Source organism: Poecilia reticulata, linkage group LG15 (assembly GCF_000633615.1).
Source record: "Poecilia reticulata strain Guanapo linkage group LG15, Guppy_female_1.0+MT, whole genome shotgun sequence".
NCBI classification, from domain to species: domain Eukaryota; kingdom Metazoa; phylum Chordata; class Actinopteri; order Cyprinodontiformes; family Poeciliidae; genus Poecilia; species Poecilia reticulata.
In genome coordinates, this window is record NC_024345.1 from 23412442 (window position 1) to 23428248 (window position 15807).

A 15807-nucleotide genomic window follows, 5' to 3' on the forward strand; every position below is an offset into this window, starting at 1 on the left:
ATGTAACGTGATCCTCTGATTGGCTAAGCAATGTAACGTGATCCTCTGCAGCAAGTGATGGCAAAGCGGGGCGTCATCACGACTTTACACAGTGTGTCTTTACCTCCACGGCAGAGGCTCCTCCGAACCCCTGAGACCGACTCACCGAACCCCTGGGGTTCGATCGAACCCAGGTTAAGAACCACTGGTTTAAGCTTTGTATTCCAAACATGATCGATGCCGAGTTGAAATGCAAAATGCTCGGTCATCCCAAAGCTACACGCTGAGGCAGAGGTTGTAAATATGCAGCCAGTGCAATAATGGAATCGTTTAGACTAGCGGTTCTCAACGTGGGCGGTACCGCCCCCCAGGGGGCGTTCAGAGGACGGCAGGGGGCGCTGGCGGACATTTYTACAAAAGGGGGGCGCTGGGATGCCTTTGGGGGGCGTTTGGTCGAAGGTAAACTTTACACCTTAAATCCACAACAATACCAGTTTAGACTTTGAGCAACTTGGTAAAACTGTATTGTGTAACATTAAATCATGCTTGGCTGMAACTATATCGATGGCAGCTCTTCTTCTATTCAGTGTTTGTAGCTCCGCTCCGCATCAGTTCAGCGTTACACCGGCTGATGACKCTGCTGTGATTCACTTTGTCTGATATTTATGTAGGCTACATATGTTTAGGCAGTTCTGTGATCATGTCAAAGCAGCAATTTATATTAAAACGTTTTTTTTATTTCCGTTTGAAAGCTGCCCGCTTCCATGAAAGGACAACAGAAAATCGCTCTTATAAACATGTGATTACTAAAATCACAATGCCCTCACTTTGTATCCCTCTGAAAAATGAACCCATTTAAATAAAGAAATCCCTCCCTGGGTGATACCTCGATAGAGAGCGTTCGTGTTATAGCGTTAACACGGTGCTGTAAGTGGTCCGGTAAACGGGGGTGATAGAACAACACAGCACTTTTACATTTCAATAATCAGAATACCGAAATAGTTTCCGTTGTTTTAAAAGGTTTATGTCAGTCTGCCTTTTCTCCATCGATGTTTCCCGACCGCCCTGCACATTAGGGAGTTAAAAGAAAAAAGAAAAAAAACCCGCCGCGCACTGCGCAAAACTCTGAAACACGAGAACATCTATAGATGTGAATTATGGCATAAAAACAAAGAATCGACGCTGAACAGTGAAAAAATCAACACATGATGTGAAACACATGACGATTAGGCGGCGCAGCAGGTGATGAATGAAAATTACTGATGGTCAATAGACGATCATATAAATGTAGCAACAGGAAAGAAACTAAAGTGGACATAGCAATAAACCGACAGAGAATAATATTAATCAAATGAAACTAAATGGAAATGAATGAAGAACAAAATGCAAGAATGAACTAAGAAACTAAAGTAAATACAGAGGAATAAACTGGTATGGCAAGACCTTTTGAGCAATAATTAATACAGAGGACTGTATGGCAAGAATAAACAGACACTATTTCCAGATAAAAGGTCAAATAATATTGTTGAAGTTCCATGGGCAGGGGCGCAACTACACATTATTCAGGTGGATGCGAAAACATAAATCGGTGCCCCACCCCCACCCCAAGGAGCGTAGAAACATACCTCGCCTCCCCCCCAGCCCCCCTCCTCCTGACGCCGATACGTTTAGGGCAAAACTTGCTACATTTACCCCGTTATGTGCGCGAGGTGAAGGAGCGTAAGGCGCACTGAAATGTACGGGAAAACATAATCGGTGCGCCGATTCATAATATCTACAATAATGATTAATAATAAAATAATTGTCAGTGCAAGTAGTCTACAAATTCTTTGGTGGGGGGCGGTGAGGGACCTGGATAAAGGCTAGGGGGGCGCTGGGCCGAAAAAAGTTGAGAAACACTGGTTTAGATCAAAACGACATAAAATGATGTTAAAATGGCCTAGTTAAAGTTCAAAACATAACTTTTAAAACTGACGTTCACAAATGCTCCCCATCAAATGTGGCTGAAGCTGAGCTATTTTGTAAAGAAGAACGGACCAGAACTTTAATCTGTTGATGTTTAACGCTGACAGAGACACACACGCATAAGACTTTCATCTGGAACAGGGGGGCAGCTTTTTACTATTTTATTAATTATTTCCTTCATTTAACCAAGTAAAACCCCATTGAGATCAAGATCTCATCAACAGGGACCTGCGCAGAGAAATGCAGCAGATTCTGTTCAAGATTTTAGCTTAGATGTGGATGAAATGTGTAAAAAATTACTACTTTGGCAAAGCACTGTATATATGTATTGTATTTTTACATTTTGTTCTATGTCGTCTATTTCTACAATCCATCTCAGATATTTAAACTATTTTGATGCGAATTAGGACACTATGTGCTTAAACTGAAGAACGGATTCAGCAAAGTTTTGCACTTTTTATTGAGTGTATTTTGGTTGAGTGTTAGCTAAATGGTTAACTTCTCTCCCTTTTTGCTAGTGCAGAATAAACAGTAGTCTGCTACAATCACATTAGGAAGTCTTCCGCTCTGAGCTGAATCTTTGTGAATCAGCACTGTAGATTGCGATGTGACATGACCTCAGCTCAAGTTGAAGATAGATTATCCCTGACCAAACCTTGTGATATACGATGCCCTGCTATGAGTGGAGGAACAGAGCAGAGCAGAGCTCCATCTTCAGACGGCTGCACTGGCCTTGACTTGCCAAAACACTCCCGCTGCACCCCACGCAGTATGAGAGACTGTGCGTGCCTGTGTCAGTGTCTCACTTCTGAGAGTCCTTGTCTAGAGACCTTGAGGGCTACAAGGCATGTGTGAGTGGAGGAACGAAAGGGAGAGAAGGGAAAAAAAAAAAAAGAGCTGAACAGATAAGAAACTTTTCCAATGCAGGAACAAGTTGTGCTCAATGTTTCTCTTCTCGGCTGCCTCTGACGTCCGCAGCTTGTGTGTCAGATAGGAGATAATAACTGTAACAGCTTCATTGTTAAACTGGGAGAATAATGAGACGTTTTCTGAGGAATTTGAGCTGAAGGTAAAAGTGTAACAAGGCGAGTGTTTGCTGTTCTCCAGGTGTGCTCCCATGGCTGGAGGCAGAGGAGAGGAGGACTGCTGAGTGAGCACAGACGACTGCTAAACATCTTCAAGGTCTTTGTGAGGCATAAATGGGCAACAGGAGGTGCCTTCCCAGAGGAGACTCGTCTGGATGCTCAGGGGGTAAGTTCTCTGCACACCTCCCACTAATCATTTTCATGAAAATTGCGTGTTGAAAACTTGGGAAACTTTTGCAGCACGGTTTTATTTCAAAGCTGGATTGTTATATTCTAGAAGCATTCTGTAGCGATGTCAACCAGAGAGTGGATTTTTAATCGTTTTGCTCTTTCAACTCATTCGTGTTTCTCTATGCCAGTTTGCAGGTTTCGGCATGTTGCGGCAGGGATTGTTCCACTCGCTGTTCCTTTTTCCTATGCATATACTTCTTTGAGACATAACTTTAAAGAGGCATAAGGCATGGGAAAATGGGGCTGCAGAGGTATTCCACCCGACTCAGCTCAACCAGCAGCATTCACTCCTGCAGCCACTTTCATGAAAGCCTTCCAGCCTGACGTGAAGTTGTGGAGGAAAACGGTTCAACAGCAGCAGAAAACAGGCAAATTTAATGCATGTCTGCAATCTGTTGACTCCAATAACTGCTTTTCTTTTCTAGGAACAAGCTTTTCTTATGGCTCTGTTTGCTTTTGATCACTTATGGATGAGGAGGTGATTGTTCTGCATTCATCTTGTCTTCTGTTTGTCTCTGTCATTGTTGCTTTATTATTGTCTTAAATAAAGAACCTGCTTCTCTGAAAGTCCTCACTGATATTTTTGTTATCTTATATCTCAGTGTTTATTTTTCAGTATTGGTGGTGGTTCACTAGGTAATGTTTTGGGCAACTCTGAAGAGCAATGATGCTCAGAAAATGTCCTCAGTATTGCTGCTTTAAACCAATAAAAAACAGCAGTTTTAACCCCATTAGACAGTATTTTTATATTCATTGTTATTTTTAAATAAAAATACTAAGTATTTAGATCCCAATAGAGGTTTAGTGGACAGTCAAATGTTGTGGAAAATGGTTTGCTGATGTTGAAATGACAGCAATAATTGGCAGTAAGAAAAAAATTGACAATAAATCAATACAATTGTTAAAATTAATTTAGAAAATAGTTTTTATAAGGGGGGTTCAAAGTGATTTAAAAGGAGAAAAACACCTCACAAAACATTAACTGACTAAACATAGAAAATAAATAACACATACAAAAAATATAAGAGGATTAAAAAGAAAACAGAGTTGTGTAATTTTAGTAAACTTAGCTGAAACATGAAATAATATATACTGCTCAAAAAAATAAAGGGAACTCTTAAACAACACAATATAACCAGTTTGATTTCACAGAAGTTTGATTTACTTAGAGTTATATTGTGTTGTTTAAGTGTTCCCTTTATTTTTTTGAGCAGTGTATATATTTGTGATAAAATTTGAAATAAAGGTAAATTCAACACAAACAGACGCTGAGGTTGTAATTAAAATAGGCAATGACAAAAATTAGAAATAAATGAATGTCAGCTAAAACCAAGACTAATAAGATTCATCTTTTGTTTGTGTAAATTAATAATAATAATACTAAACTCATCCAAGCTGCCCTCAGGTCTTCAGTAAGACTCCGCTGTGACTAACACTGTGAGGGCCGAGAGGATAGAAGCTCATCTGGTTCAGTGAGTCGACAAAAAGCATAAAAACAAGAAAGAGCTCATTAAAATAGTCATGAAGCACGGCTGAAAGGTCATGGGGTCATGGGGGCTTGATAAGAAAAGAAAACAAATTAGTAATCTGAGTATTAATTAGATTTTAACAAAAAGAATAATAAAGTAGGGCATCATGCATCCTCAGTCATCATTTGAAGACAATCATAGAGTGAAACTGAAAGAAATCATTTTTTGGGATACAAAACAAACTTATAGATATCTGAAATATAAGTTATGGAAAGAAAAGCTACAAATATTGAAGAATCTGGTAAATATTTCTCAGTAAAACGTTTTGAAGAAGAGTTTGGATATTTATAAATGAAAACTATAAATGAAACTTTGCAGTTTACCTTTTAGTTTAAAATATTGAAGTGGTTAAGATCTTTTTGATGATTAAATCATGTTTATTTGATTGCATTTAGTTAACAACTTGAATCTAATTATGTGTTGTTTATTTTATTTCTATCCAAAGTTTAGTAGTTGGGGGTGGGGCTATCTAATCCTCAGTTCCTCTTCATTTTTAATTGATTGACTCTCCTATTTATTAGTTTTTTTGAGCAATAATTAACTGTTGATTGATTAAATCATTGTTAGTTTTAGTGTTAGAGGTTTAATTTTTTTTCTTTTTCCACATCAGCCCATCTGTTTTAAACTCTGTAAAGCATTTAAGTGTTACATTTAGATGCTTTACAAATAAAACCTTTGCTCACTGACTTAAGTATTGTTGAACATTAAAAAGAAAATTACACAAGTTTCAAAAGACATGTAAGCTCATGTATTTTGTTACATGAGCTATGAGCTATACATGTAATATATTTTTGAATGTCTCATCTCCCGTCAAAAAACAAAAACAAAAAACAAGGAATTAAGAAATGTCAGAAGGTTGGTGCTGGTGGACACGTAATCAGATGTAATCTGATTACTTACATGATCAGAAGCAGCTTTTTGCTTTTCTGAAGCTGAGAAAACAGGGACAGAAGTTTGGCAGAGTGACCGCACCCCTCACTTATTTAGCTCAGGTCAGAGAGGCGATATGCGCCTCCGGCAGACTGGAGGGCGCCATCCCTCTGTGGCTTCCAGGGAAGTGCGAAGTCTTCAGTGGTCACACAATAGAAACTCACTGATCTCGCTGTTATTTTAGCCTTTGATCTCACATTCAAGATGCAAATTGCCACGCAGTGGAAGGAGAGCAGAGCTGGAGAAATTCGCCTGCAGCATTTGGAGGCTTTCAGGTCTGTCAAGGTGGCGACTGTTTGCCAGTTCAGATTTTATTAACGCGTTGCCATTTCACCCTGATTTATGTTCATTTCATATAAAAACGTTGGTGCCCATGTTATTAACCAGAGAGTTATTAATGTAAAGAGTGAGAGGGCGGGTTGGGTGCGAGACAGGCGGGAGACGCGGGAGCACGACGCGGTTCTCCGGGAGCTGTCCGCTCAGCAGGGTGCTGAAGCGGGAACAAAGATCATCCCGGCGAGCTTCCGTTTCAGTTTCATCATCTGAATGTGGAAGCGTGTTTAAAAATGCAAGATACAGACACCAGAGAACTGAAGAGCCGGGTTAGGAAGAAACTTAAAGTCCCAAACTCAAACTTTGTGAGATAAAAAGGTTTAAGAAAAGTGAACTTACAACCAGGCTTCGTGCTTCCTGCCGGTGTTTCTGCAGAGTTGAGTCTGGTTCTCGTGTCCCCTCATCTCTCTCTCTACCGGGCCAACCAGAGGCGCAGCCACTGTTGTCAGAGAAAGCAGAACTAATTCATTTACTCCAAATCAATCCGCACACAAAAGCTCTGATTGATCCAGCCACTAGAGACAACGTTTATCAGCTAACTGACTGTCAGCCCGAGGTCAGGGAGCACTGGCTCACCCAGCAGCGCCCTGTGTGCAGTTATCTCAGAATATTCTGGAAAGCGCAGGAATCCACCTTGATGCTCTGAAGCATTTGTCTGAATGTGAGCGGCAGCGCCACGCTTCTCTGTTTACATATGCAAAGAGGCCCGAGCAGAGCGATGGAAACTGGCTGGAGTTTTTCTCACCTTCTCGACGCCAGTGAGTCTGAGTATCAGTTGGGTGGGATCTCAGACTGAATACTGTCTGCATAGATGGATTGAAAGCTACCTGTCGGTCAGTTAGCTTTAGAATCCTACAAATTCGCAAGAAACCACGTTTTTTTTTTTTTTTCTCTCCCGCAAAACCGGCTTTTGTGTTATCACCCGGTTGGACTGAGCTGAAAATGTTCTCTAGAATTAGAGACTTCCATGCTGTAGCAAATGAAAGCGCCCAGCTGTGTGTCCGTCAGCCAACCTGGAGGTGAAACCTTTGTTATGTTGTGATGAGGAGGGTCAGAAAACAATGATGGAAAGTGAGAATAAAGTTCCTTCTGGTCTTTGTTTAGCTCTAAGAACAAGAGGTTTGCCTCAGGGGAGCTAATCCCCATCACTCCGCCCAGGGTACACTGCTATGCAAAAGTATACACACCCTTTGCACTTTTGCATGTTTTGGTCACTTTACAAACATACTGAGATACGAAACGTAACAGACCAACACAGAGTAGTGCAAAAGCAGGAGGTGGAGCGAAAGGGAACTTTACAAAAGTTCAGTTAATTTGGTTAAAATTCAGCTGAGAGCTTATATATGCATGTAAATTCTGAAGTTTTGTCCCTGATTCTCAATCAAATGTAAGTCTGTACTTTGACTAGACCATTGTAACACATGAATGTGTTTTGCTCTGAGCCTTGACTAAGTTCAGGTCAACCAGAAACTCGGGTCTTATTCAGAACCATATCAGGTTTTCTTCTGAGTTTTCCTGTCGGTTTCGGTGATTGGCTGCGTCTCGTTAAACCTGTTTGGGGTCATATTCTTTTTGTTTTCAGCTGACGGATCAAACGGTGACCCCCGTGAAATTTTCAAAGCTATTTTATAACCTAACCAAGCTTCACGCTTTATCCCTGACCTCTTTTGTTTGCTCAGAAATGTTTTCTAATAAACCTCTGACGCCTTCAAAGAACATCTACTTTTTATTGGTCTATTCAATAAAATCCCCCAGAAAAAGTAATAAAGTTAGTGGCTGTAAGATGAAAAATGTGAAAACAGGAAGTAACTGTTTGGCACAGCCAGGAAACTTATAATAAAACCTGTCACTTGTATTATCTAATCAGGTAAACTAAATGTTTGACCCCATGACTGATAATTTCTCACTGGTTTGTGATGTCAAGTTTGTTTTTCTGTCCGAGAATCTCAGCAGCTAATCGGCTGTTTTATTGAAGGTTGCAGACTCTGTATAGATCTCCTCAGGTCACATCCTCTGGTCAAACAACATGCCAGACTCTCTGGAGCCAGGTCTGGGGACTCCTGTGGTAAATGTAAACTCATCAATGAGCGGCTTAATTAGGCCTAATTGTCAAGCATGATCTCCCAGTTAGCAGCTCTTTGAAGTGCAGGAATGGGGACAAACAAGCCTGGTGTTTGTCCCCATTCTCACTTTTTGTTGACAAGGTAATAAAACCTAATTGATCCTGTTTACATTGAGTAATCCACTCTGGTTTCATTTATTGTTGACATTTTGGAACTGGGACTGAATCAAGAGATCCATACAGTGAGAACCTTTAGTCGTCTTTATCAGCGGTTTCTTCACCTTCCCTTTAAGATGAAAAACAGGACGATCCATCCATGTGAAGCTGATACTGCAATAAAGATTATATCATCAACTTTATCTGTCAGATGAAGCTGCTGTGATAAAACGCAAAAGTAAACACCATAATCACTGCTTCAATAAAAAAGAAATAACTTTATCCAATAATTATAAATAGATATCTTTGTAATTATAAAAAAAATTTGTACAAAATTCTCACAAATCGGATTACACATTCTGGAATCATAAGTGTCTGTGTCGAAATGAAGAGTCTCTTGTGGGAGTTTGCTCAGTAGAAATGTGGATGCCGCATCATGAGCGGAGGCGTGGGGTGAGGACTCAGCGGCTGCGTCAGGACCATCTGCGGGAGGGGCAGCGGGTAAAGGCCGCGGCCGGACGGGGTGTAGTGGGCCTGGTGCGCGGCCACGGGGTGGTACTGAACCGGGTGCAGAGGGCGGAAGGACACCGACGGGACCTGGGGGGCGAGGTAGTCCTGGACTTCCCGTTTCAGCTTCATCCGCCTGTTCTGGAACCAAGTCCTGACCTGCAGGAGAAGCAAAGGTTTGAATTTATCATCCAGGGCGCTTTACTGGGGAAACTAATCCACCTTCCTCATTAATTATCCTATTATACACGCTGTGTTTGCATTTTACCAGGCACGTGCAGACGGGGGGGAGCAAGGGGGCTTGAGCACCTGCCCCTTTTGCTCTTTGCCCCCAAGTGCCCTTTTGGTCAAATTTTTATTTATTTATTTTTTTGGTATTATTATTTTCTAAGCCCTCTTCTGACACATAATAATATGTATTAAAATATTTGTTGTTGTTTTTTTGTACAACATAATAAGCCCTCCGGTCACCTTGTTACCTTTGACCTTTTGTCCGTGACGTATGACGCAATTGCCTCTCGCACAGTAAGATATGGCGGCTAACTGGAGCTCAACGTAGCGAACGTTCCAGATTACAGAAAAGTTTTTGGTGGATTAAAAAAACAAACATTTTTGGTGAATAAAGTGGAGTAGACTTGCTACTTGTCAGATTACGGAAAATGTTGAACATTGTATCGGAGTCGCGGTTTAAGCAGAGAGGTAATGAAATACAACAGACACTGACAGGCCTCTGCGTCTGGTTCGCAGAGTATGAAGTAAAAACATTTTCCCAATTATTCAATGAAAAAAAAAAAAACTAACCTCAGTTAAGTAAAATAAAATTGTAATCAAAACTTTTGGAATTGTAATGATTTCTTTATTTTTTAAACAAAAAGTTTTCTTTGAAAAACTTTTTTTTTAAATTAAATAACTAATTTTTGTCTTGTGAACTTAAAATGTTATTTGCCAAACATAAACTTTTATTTGCACACATCATATTTTGTCGCGATTTGTGGCCCCGCCCACAACGTCATGTGAGAATCACAAGCAAAACTTTGAGTCACAAACAAAAACTTAGAATAGTAAGAAGATTTCTGACATGCGCAAATAAGTTTGTTTGCAAATAATTTTTTCACTTCATGAGATAAAAATGTGTGATTTTAATTTAAAAAAAAGTTTTTTAAGCAAAACTCAGTAGGCTTTTCTCAAGGTGACATGCATTAACAATTCAAAATGGTTTTTTTCCTTTTTTCTGCAGTTCCATATTAAAGTTTGATGCAGCTCTGCTTCGCTGAATGGACCGTCTTCATGTCCACTGCAACTGCAGCAAACAGGCAGCTCTTTTTATAGAATACAATAAACTTAAAGGTAGTATTTTGCCCTTGTTTATATTTTTAATAGTGTAATTCTGTAAAGACAAAATATGTCTGGTGGTCCAGCTATGATTTACATATTTTGCTAAATTGCGTGTTTGAATATTGTCATAGTTTTCTATAACAAAATAGACCCGCAGAAATAAATTACTAATAAAATATCTTACATATGCATAGTGTTATGCTCTATATAGAGATTTTCCTTAGCTTTGATTGTATATATCACAAATTTGTAATTTATCATTGTTTATTAAACTCTGAAAGCTGAGTGGCTTTATTCATATTCTGTCCCAGAATGCGGTCAGAGGTGCCCTTTTTTTTGAGCACCTGGCCCTTTAGTGGCCTCTACGCGGCCCTGCATTTTACCTGAGTTTCTGTGAGGTCCAGCTTCTGTGCCGTCTTCACCCTCTCCCCTGCATCCAGGTATTTGTGTTTGCTGAAGATCTTCTCCAGCCTGCTGATCTGCTCCGGAGTGAACTTTGTGCGCACGCGGCGCAGCGGCCCGTCTTTTTCCGCCTCATTCCCTTCATCTACGGACGGAATCGAGGAGGATTCCGCTTCGCTTTCGTACCCGGAGGAATACCCGCTCACTTCAGAAACACAAAACAGAATAAAAACAGTTACAAATCTGGAACCTTTGCCAAAAAACATTAAAAAATATTAATTGATTCAGAAGCTTACTTGGCGAGGAAAAGTCTGCTGGATGTAACAGCGAGCCAACGCGGGACCTCTGCGGTTCTCTGACCTCATCTGACCCTCCCTGCTTAGTGGCCTTTGACTGCTTGGATTTTGGCTGCAGGTAACCTTTGCCAAACATTGGTGCGCTAGGCTGCACCATGCAGAGGACATGAGGTCTGTGCGCAGTGGAAGCTCTTTGACCCTGCGTCGCCGCGCCGCCGCTGTGGCTCTGCGCCAACCAGTCAACGGAAAAGTACTTCACCATATCTACGATGCTGCTGCTCAGTGGCCTGCAAATCCACCAAATGTCACAAGGGAGCGTGTTGTGGCCTGCAGCCAAAGTTTTATAGCCACTCGCTTCAATTTGCATATGTAGAGCCCCTTGTTAACGCCCGATCGATCCCGATGATTGGGGGATAATGGCTCGTTATTGAAGTCTTTACATATCCTGTGACCGTGTGAAGACAGGCGCCGCCGCGTCTGTCCGGCTGGAGTTCCAGAGGACAGGATTTACAGACTCTGTCTCACTGAATATAATTATCCTCTCACTGAGGCAGCTGTTCTTGAAAGGTTACAAATTTGGACGTTTACTTTCCACAAGCTCCCACTTTGACCAGGCATTTTACACTTTGTGCACTAGGAAAAACTAACATGAAGGGATTAAGCTGTCGCCATTAAAATGACTGAAACATGTGTCACTCGTTCAGATTGCAACACTCACTTCCCGCAGGCTTCCACTTTAGCCTGCACTGTAAAACCAGACTGTTAGTCTCAATCAGTGAAATTTGGTTTTGGGCAGATTTCATTCAGAAATGTAACAGTTCAAAGACTCTTAAAAACATTTAATTTCCACTCATTTTCAAAATGTAATAACTTTTTTTTTTTTTTAATCAATGAAATGACAAATAAGATAATTAATTTAGTTGCTGGAGTGGATGGTATAATACACATTTAGTTTTATTTGTACTTCTACTAAAGACACAAGCATTAATTAATATTTTAAATGTATTTGAAGTCCTGGTGCCAAATGCTGGTTCTTGGGTCGGACAGACAACTGAATGAATCAGCAACTAAAGAGTTGATTGCAATTTGACTCTGCAAATGTAACACTGATTGCATTTTAAAAAAGCATTGTCTCCATGCTCCAGGTCTCAGCTGGCCTGGGAACGCATTGGGATCCCCCCGGCAGAGCTGGAAGAAGTGGACGAGGAGAGGGAAGTCTGGGCCTCCCTTCTGAAGCTGCTGCCCCCGCGACCCGACCCCGGATAAGCGGCAGAAAATGGATGGATGGATTGTCTCCATGAGGAATGACTCAAACATTTTAGATGATTAACTTGACAAGTTTTATTCATTTTGTAAATGTTTTGGTTGAATCTGTTTCCTACATGTTCTTCAGTCCACTACATACATCTTCTATATTTTTACTTCTCAAATGCAGACCAATGTTAGCGCAGACTTTAAAATCAAATCCTGTCATGATCTCTGGGACTTTGGTTTGGCGTTTTGCCGTGGAGCGTTCTACTCTCTGCTTCCCCGTGTGTTTTGTCAGGCATGTCTCCCATCTTTGCAGTTTCCTCTCTGTACCAAAGTTTTTTGAATTTCTTAAGGTAAAAGTTTTCATTTCAGCTGCCTGCCTCCTGCCTCCTGCCTGGTGCTTGTTAGTATTGAGGAGGAACCAGCAGAGGCATCTGTTATTCCTCAGAGGATCCTATGAGTCATGTTTGTGGACATAAATGACTGCATCCATGGAGCTTTTAATCTATATGAGTATACAAAGGGAGGGGATTCTAGACTGAGGAATACTGCTGCAAATATCTTGTTTCTCAATCCAATTAATAAAATCTAAATTGTGATATGTTGTCTGTTGTATGGAAAGTTTAAAGCAACATAAGATTAGAAGTGAGCTAATTTGAGGAACACTATTGCAATATTCTGAATTGATCTAATATTTAAAATGAATTACATTTCAAAATGAGGGAAATAGTTGTTCAGGTTACATCAGGTTTTATCCCTATTTCCCTCATTTTGAAATGTAATTCATTTTAAATACCTGATGTATGACGTAACCTGATGTAATAGTTGTTCAGGTTACATCATCAGGTATGATGTATGCTGTAACCTGATGTAATAGTTGTAATAGTTGTTCTGGTTACATCATACCGACTTAGAAACGTGATTAAAAATTGATCAGAAACAGAATGACACAAGTTGCAGAAAACATTTTTTGTTAAATGTAACAAGTTTGTTTTTTCAGTGTATAATCAGTGTTTTCTCTTCTTTATACCACATTCAAGTAAAATTAGGAACTTTTTTAGTAAGAAATAGAAATAAGATAAAAGTTTAGTCTTCTGAAATATACGCAAAAGAATCAAATTTGTCGAGTTACTTCACACTTGGCTTGCCTAGAAAATTCATCCCAGTTTATTTTTAGCGCATTCCCGGTGAAGTTTGTGCAATCAGGTGGGAATCAACCCTCCAGTGGGTTTCTGCATCGACACGCTTCAGTTCCCCTGGGTGTGCGTCGGCGCCAGCTACCCAACCACCAGCGTTTGGCACAGACTCTCCAAACTTTAAAGGGATCAAAGGCGTTACAGTAGCAACACAATTACGCTTGATTGTCGCCGCGTTCATGTTCAGAGCCCATGTGGGGCAACTGAAAAAAAGCACTCAGAGCTTCACAAGCTGGAATGATTTAGGCAAACTTTGTTTTTTCTCTGACTAATCTGTAAAGCAGAATGAAATCATGTTTTTGGATGTGCCAAACAAAGCCCAGGACAGTTTTCCATCTTTTCCCGAAGCTGTGAAGGATTCCCTGCGTGTCACTGAGCTCAACCTGCAGCAATAAAGCAGATAAGAGGCCAGGTCTGGTTCTCTTTTATCTGCGATCTGCTGCCGTCCAGGGAGGAGCCCATTCAGCCTTTTGGCGCACTTTATCTGCCCGCTTTGAAGGCGCTCTGATCCCGTTAGATAACAATAAGAAGCAACCCGGGACGCCGCCTGCACACTGGGCCCATTTCCTCAGCTGCGCAGAGGCTTCTCTCTTTGTATTATAATGTTTTCTAACAGTCTGAATCGGTCATGCAGAGGTTCTGTCCAGTGCACAAGTGGACCAAAGCGGAAGAAAATGAGCGTGTTTCTCGCCGAACTCTGAACTCCATTAAAGAAGAGGCAGTTTTCCATTTTGTTTCTTGAAGTTCACGAGACGGAAAACAAGTTATAATACCAAAGTTTATCTTATATTTGAACCCAAGTAAAAATGATCTAAGACTTAAACTCCATTACTGTGTTAATTGAAGTTTAATGTTCTCAGATGTAGCTAAGATTTTAAATTATTTTTCCTATTTAATTATAACAAAACTCTTACTAGCTGCTTAAACATATTTCCAGAAATGTTCAGACTTTAATGCATTTTATGTGGTTAATTTCAACATGACAAAGTGATTGAGACGGCAGCACCGTCTCAATCAAGTTCAGGAAGTGAACAAGTTCACTTCCTGAACTTGTGAACAAGTTCACTTCCTGAACTTGTTCACTTTCACCCAGGGGGAAAAGTTAGGACAATTCCAAGGGACGCCACCAGGAATCTTGGGCCCCATGATAAAAAATGACATTGGGCCCCCTCCTGCGCACTGGTACAACAAGCAGAGTCGTTAAAGAAGAGGCTAAGAGACAACGAAGCTCGGGCAGAAATGTTGAAGATGAACTAGACACTTTATGTCTTGTTCTCTAGAAAATGAGAATGAGGCTCTTTGTCACCAATTGTCATCCCTACAAAAATCCCAGGCCGGGCCAAAATATAACTTAAAAATACAAGCCTTTACCACGCAGGATGAGAGATAGAAAAGACTGATTTTTTCCAGTAGAGTGTGATGAATGTGTACTTATAGTATGTTACCCCAGTAGAATATATAGTAGGCTGCCCCAGTCATTGTTTACTCATGGTTGCTAAAACCTTTCCAAGACTTACTGATTTTAGTGGCATAGACGGTGTAAAATATTGAATAAAATGTTGTGCTACATGACTGGCTTTATATTTACTCCTACATTTAACTTTATGACACACAAAAGTACAAGAGGATCGTCAATATTGCCTCCAAGTGTATTCTGGGTAAAGTTTTGTCACCAGCCGTCCGCCTACGTTATCATAAGTCACTTGGCAACAGACGGCAAGCTAGCTAGAGCATTTTTGCGGACTAAGTTAACCTGAGTGGAGCTCCATGGAGCAGAAAAGTGAAAAGGATAAAAAATGGATGGAACAAAGAGAAGAGAGAAAAGACAAAAACTGGACGCATATTTTGTCTTGGAGATTAACCGGACTTTTTTGTTGGCAGCAATTCAGACCCACTAAAACTGCCATCCCAGCGAAGGAGCCGAACTAGTTACAGGTAGGAACTCTCTTCACAATGTGTGATTTAACTGTAGACTGTAAATTGTATCAGCCCAGCCGCCGAGGCTACATCCCCTCTTTTCTGCCGGTGGTTCAGCGGTGAAACAGGAACAGATAGTTCGAGTTGAGCGCGTGCGAACCAACACAGCGGCGCGCGCGATCCGCGCCGAGTTACAAGCGTCCAGAGGAGCTGCGATCCCACTGCGCATGCGGCGCAGTGGGTCGCATGCGCAGTGGGCAATTTAGCTTAACATGAATGTTTTTATGAGGAAGCAGAATGACCTGCAAAGCATCCATGTAGTGCTAGCAACTGCACCACCATGCAGCCTGAGATCTGTTTAAAGCTACATACGTTGCATTATTGGAAGAAAACACAACAGAGGCTGCAACAGACTTGAGACTGTGGCAGGAGTTCAGCTTCCATCAGAACACCACTAAATATTAGAGGTGTGCCGATCGATCGGTCACCGATCATAATCGGGCCGAATTTCGTGAAAAAGTGTATGGTCGGCGATCGGCGATCATTGGCTCTTGTTGCCGATACCGATCACCTGCATCTCATTTCGCAGCCTGCCTGTGCAGCTGGTCTCCTCTTTCCTTCACTCTGCACAAA

At 41.0% G+C, this 15807-nt stretch overlaps 1 protein-coding gene and 1 long non-coding RNA gene across 2 annotated transcripts; one reads left to right on the forward strand and one right to left on the reverse strand.

Moving 5' to 3' along the window:
- The first annotated feature begins 2848 nt into the window (after positions 1–2848).
- LOC103477084 (uncharacterized) lies at positions 2849–3830 on the forward strand. Its single transcript, XR_535574.2, has 2 exons — positions 2849–3195; positions 3389–3830. It is a non-coding gene; the product is annotated as an uncharacterized LOC103477084 (long non-coding RNA).
- A 4835-nt stretch (positions 3831–8665) lies between these two features.
- Positions 8666–11639, reverse strand: LOC103477083 (homeobox protein vent1-like). The gene is made up of 3 exons (XM_017308901.1): positions 10811–11639; positions 10496–10719; positions 8666–8936 (listed from the first exon to the last, which is right to left on the reverse strand). Exons 1-3 carry the CDS (start codon positions 11175–11177, stop codon positions 8682–8684), a joined length of 846 nt encoding a protein of 281 aa, XP_017164390.1. The 5' UTR covers positions 11178–11639; the 3' UTR covers positions 8666–8681.
- Positions 11640–15807: the final 4168 nt, after the last annotated feature.

Bases quoted from the DNA above. Each gene is read 5' to 3' on its own strand.
- LOC103477083 (XM_017308901.1), bottom strand. From the start codon at position 11,177: ATGCAAATTGAAGCGAGTGGCTATAAAACTTTGGCTGCAGGCCACAAC. The intron at 10,720-10,810 runs GTAAGCTTCTGA...GTGTTTCTGAAG, and splicing joins AGCAGACTTTTCCTCGCCAA to TGAGCGGGTATTCCTCCGGG. The intron at 8,937-10,495 runs GTAAAATGCAGG...CTTCTCCTGCAG, and splicing joins TGGACCTCACAGAAACTCAG to GTCAGGACTTGGTTCCAGAA.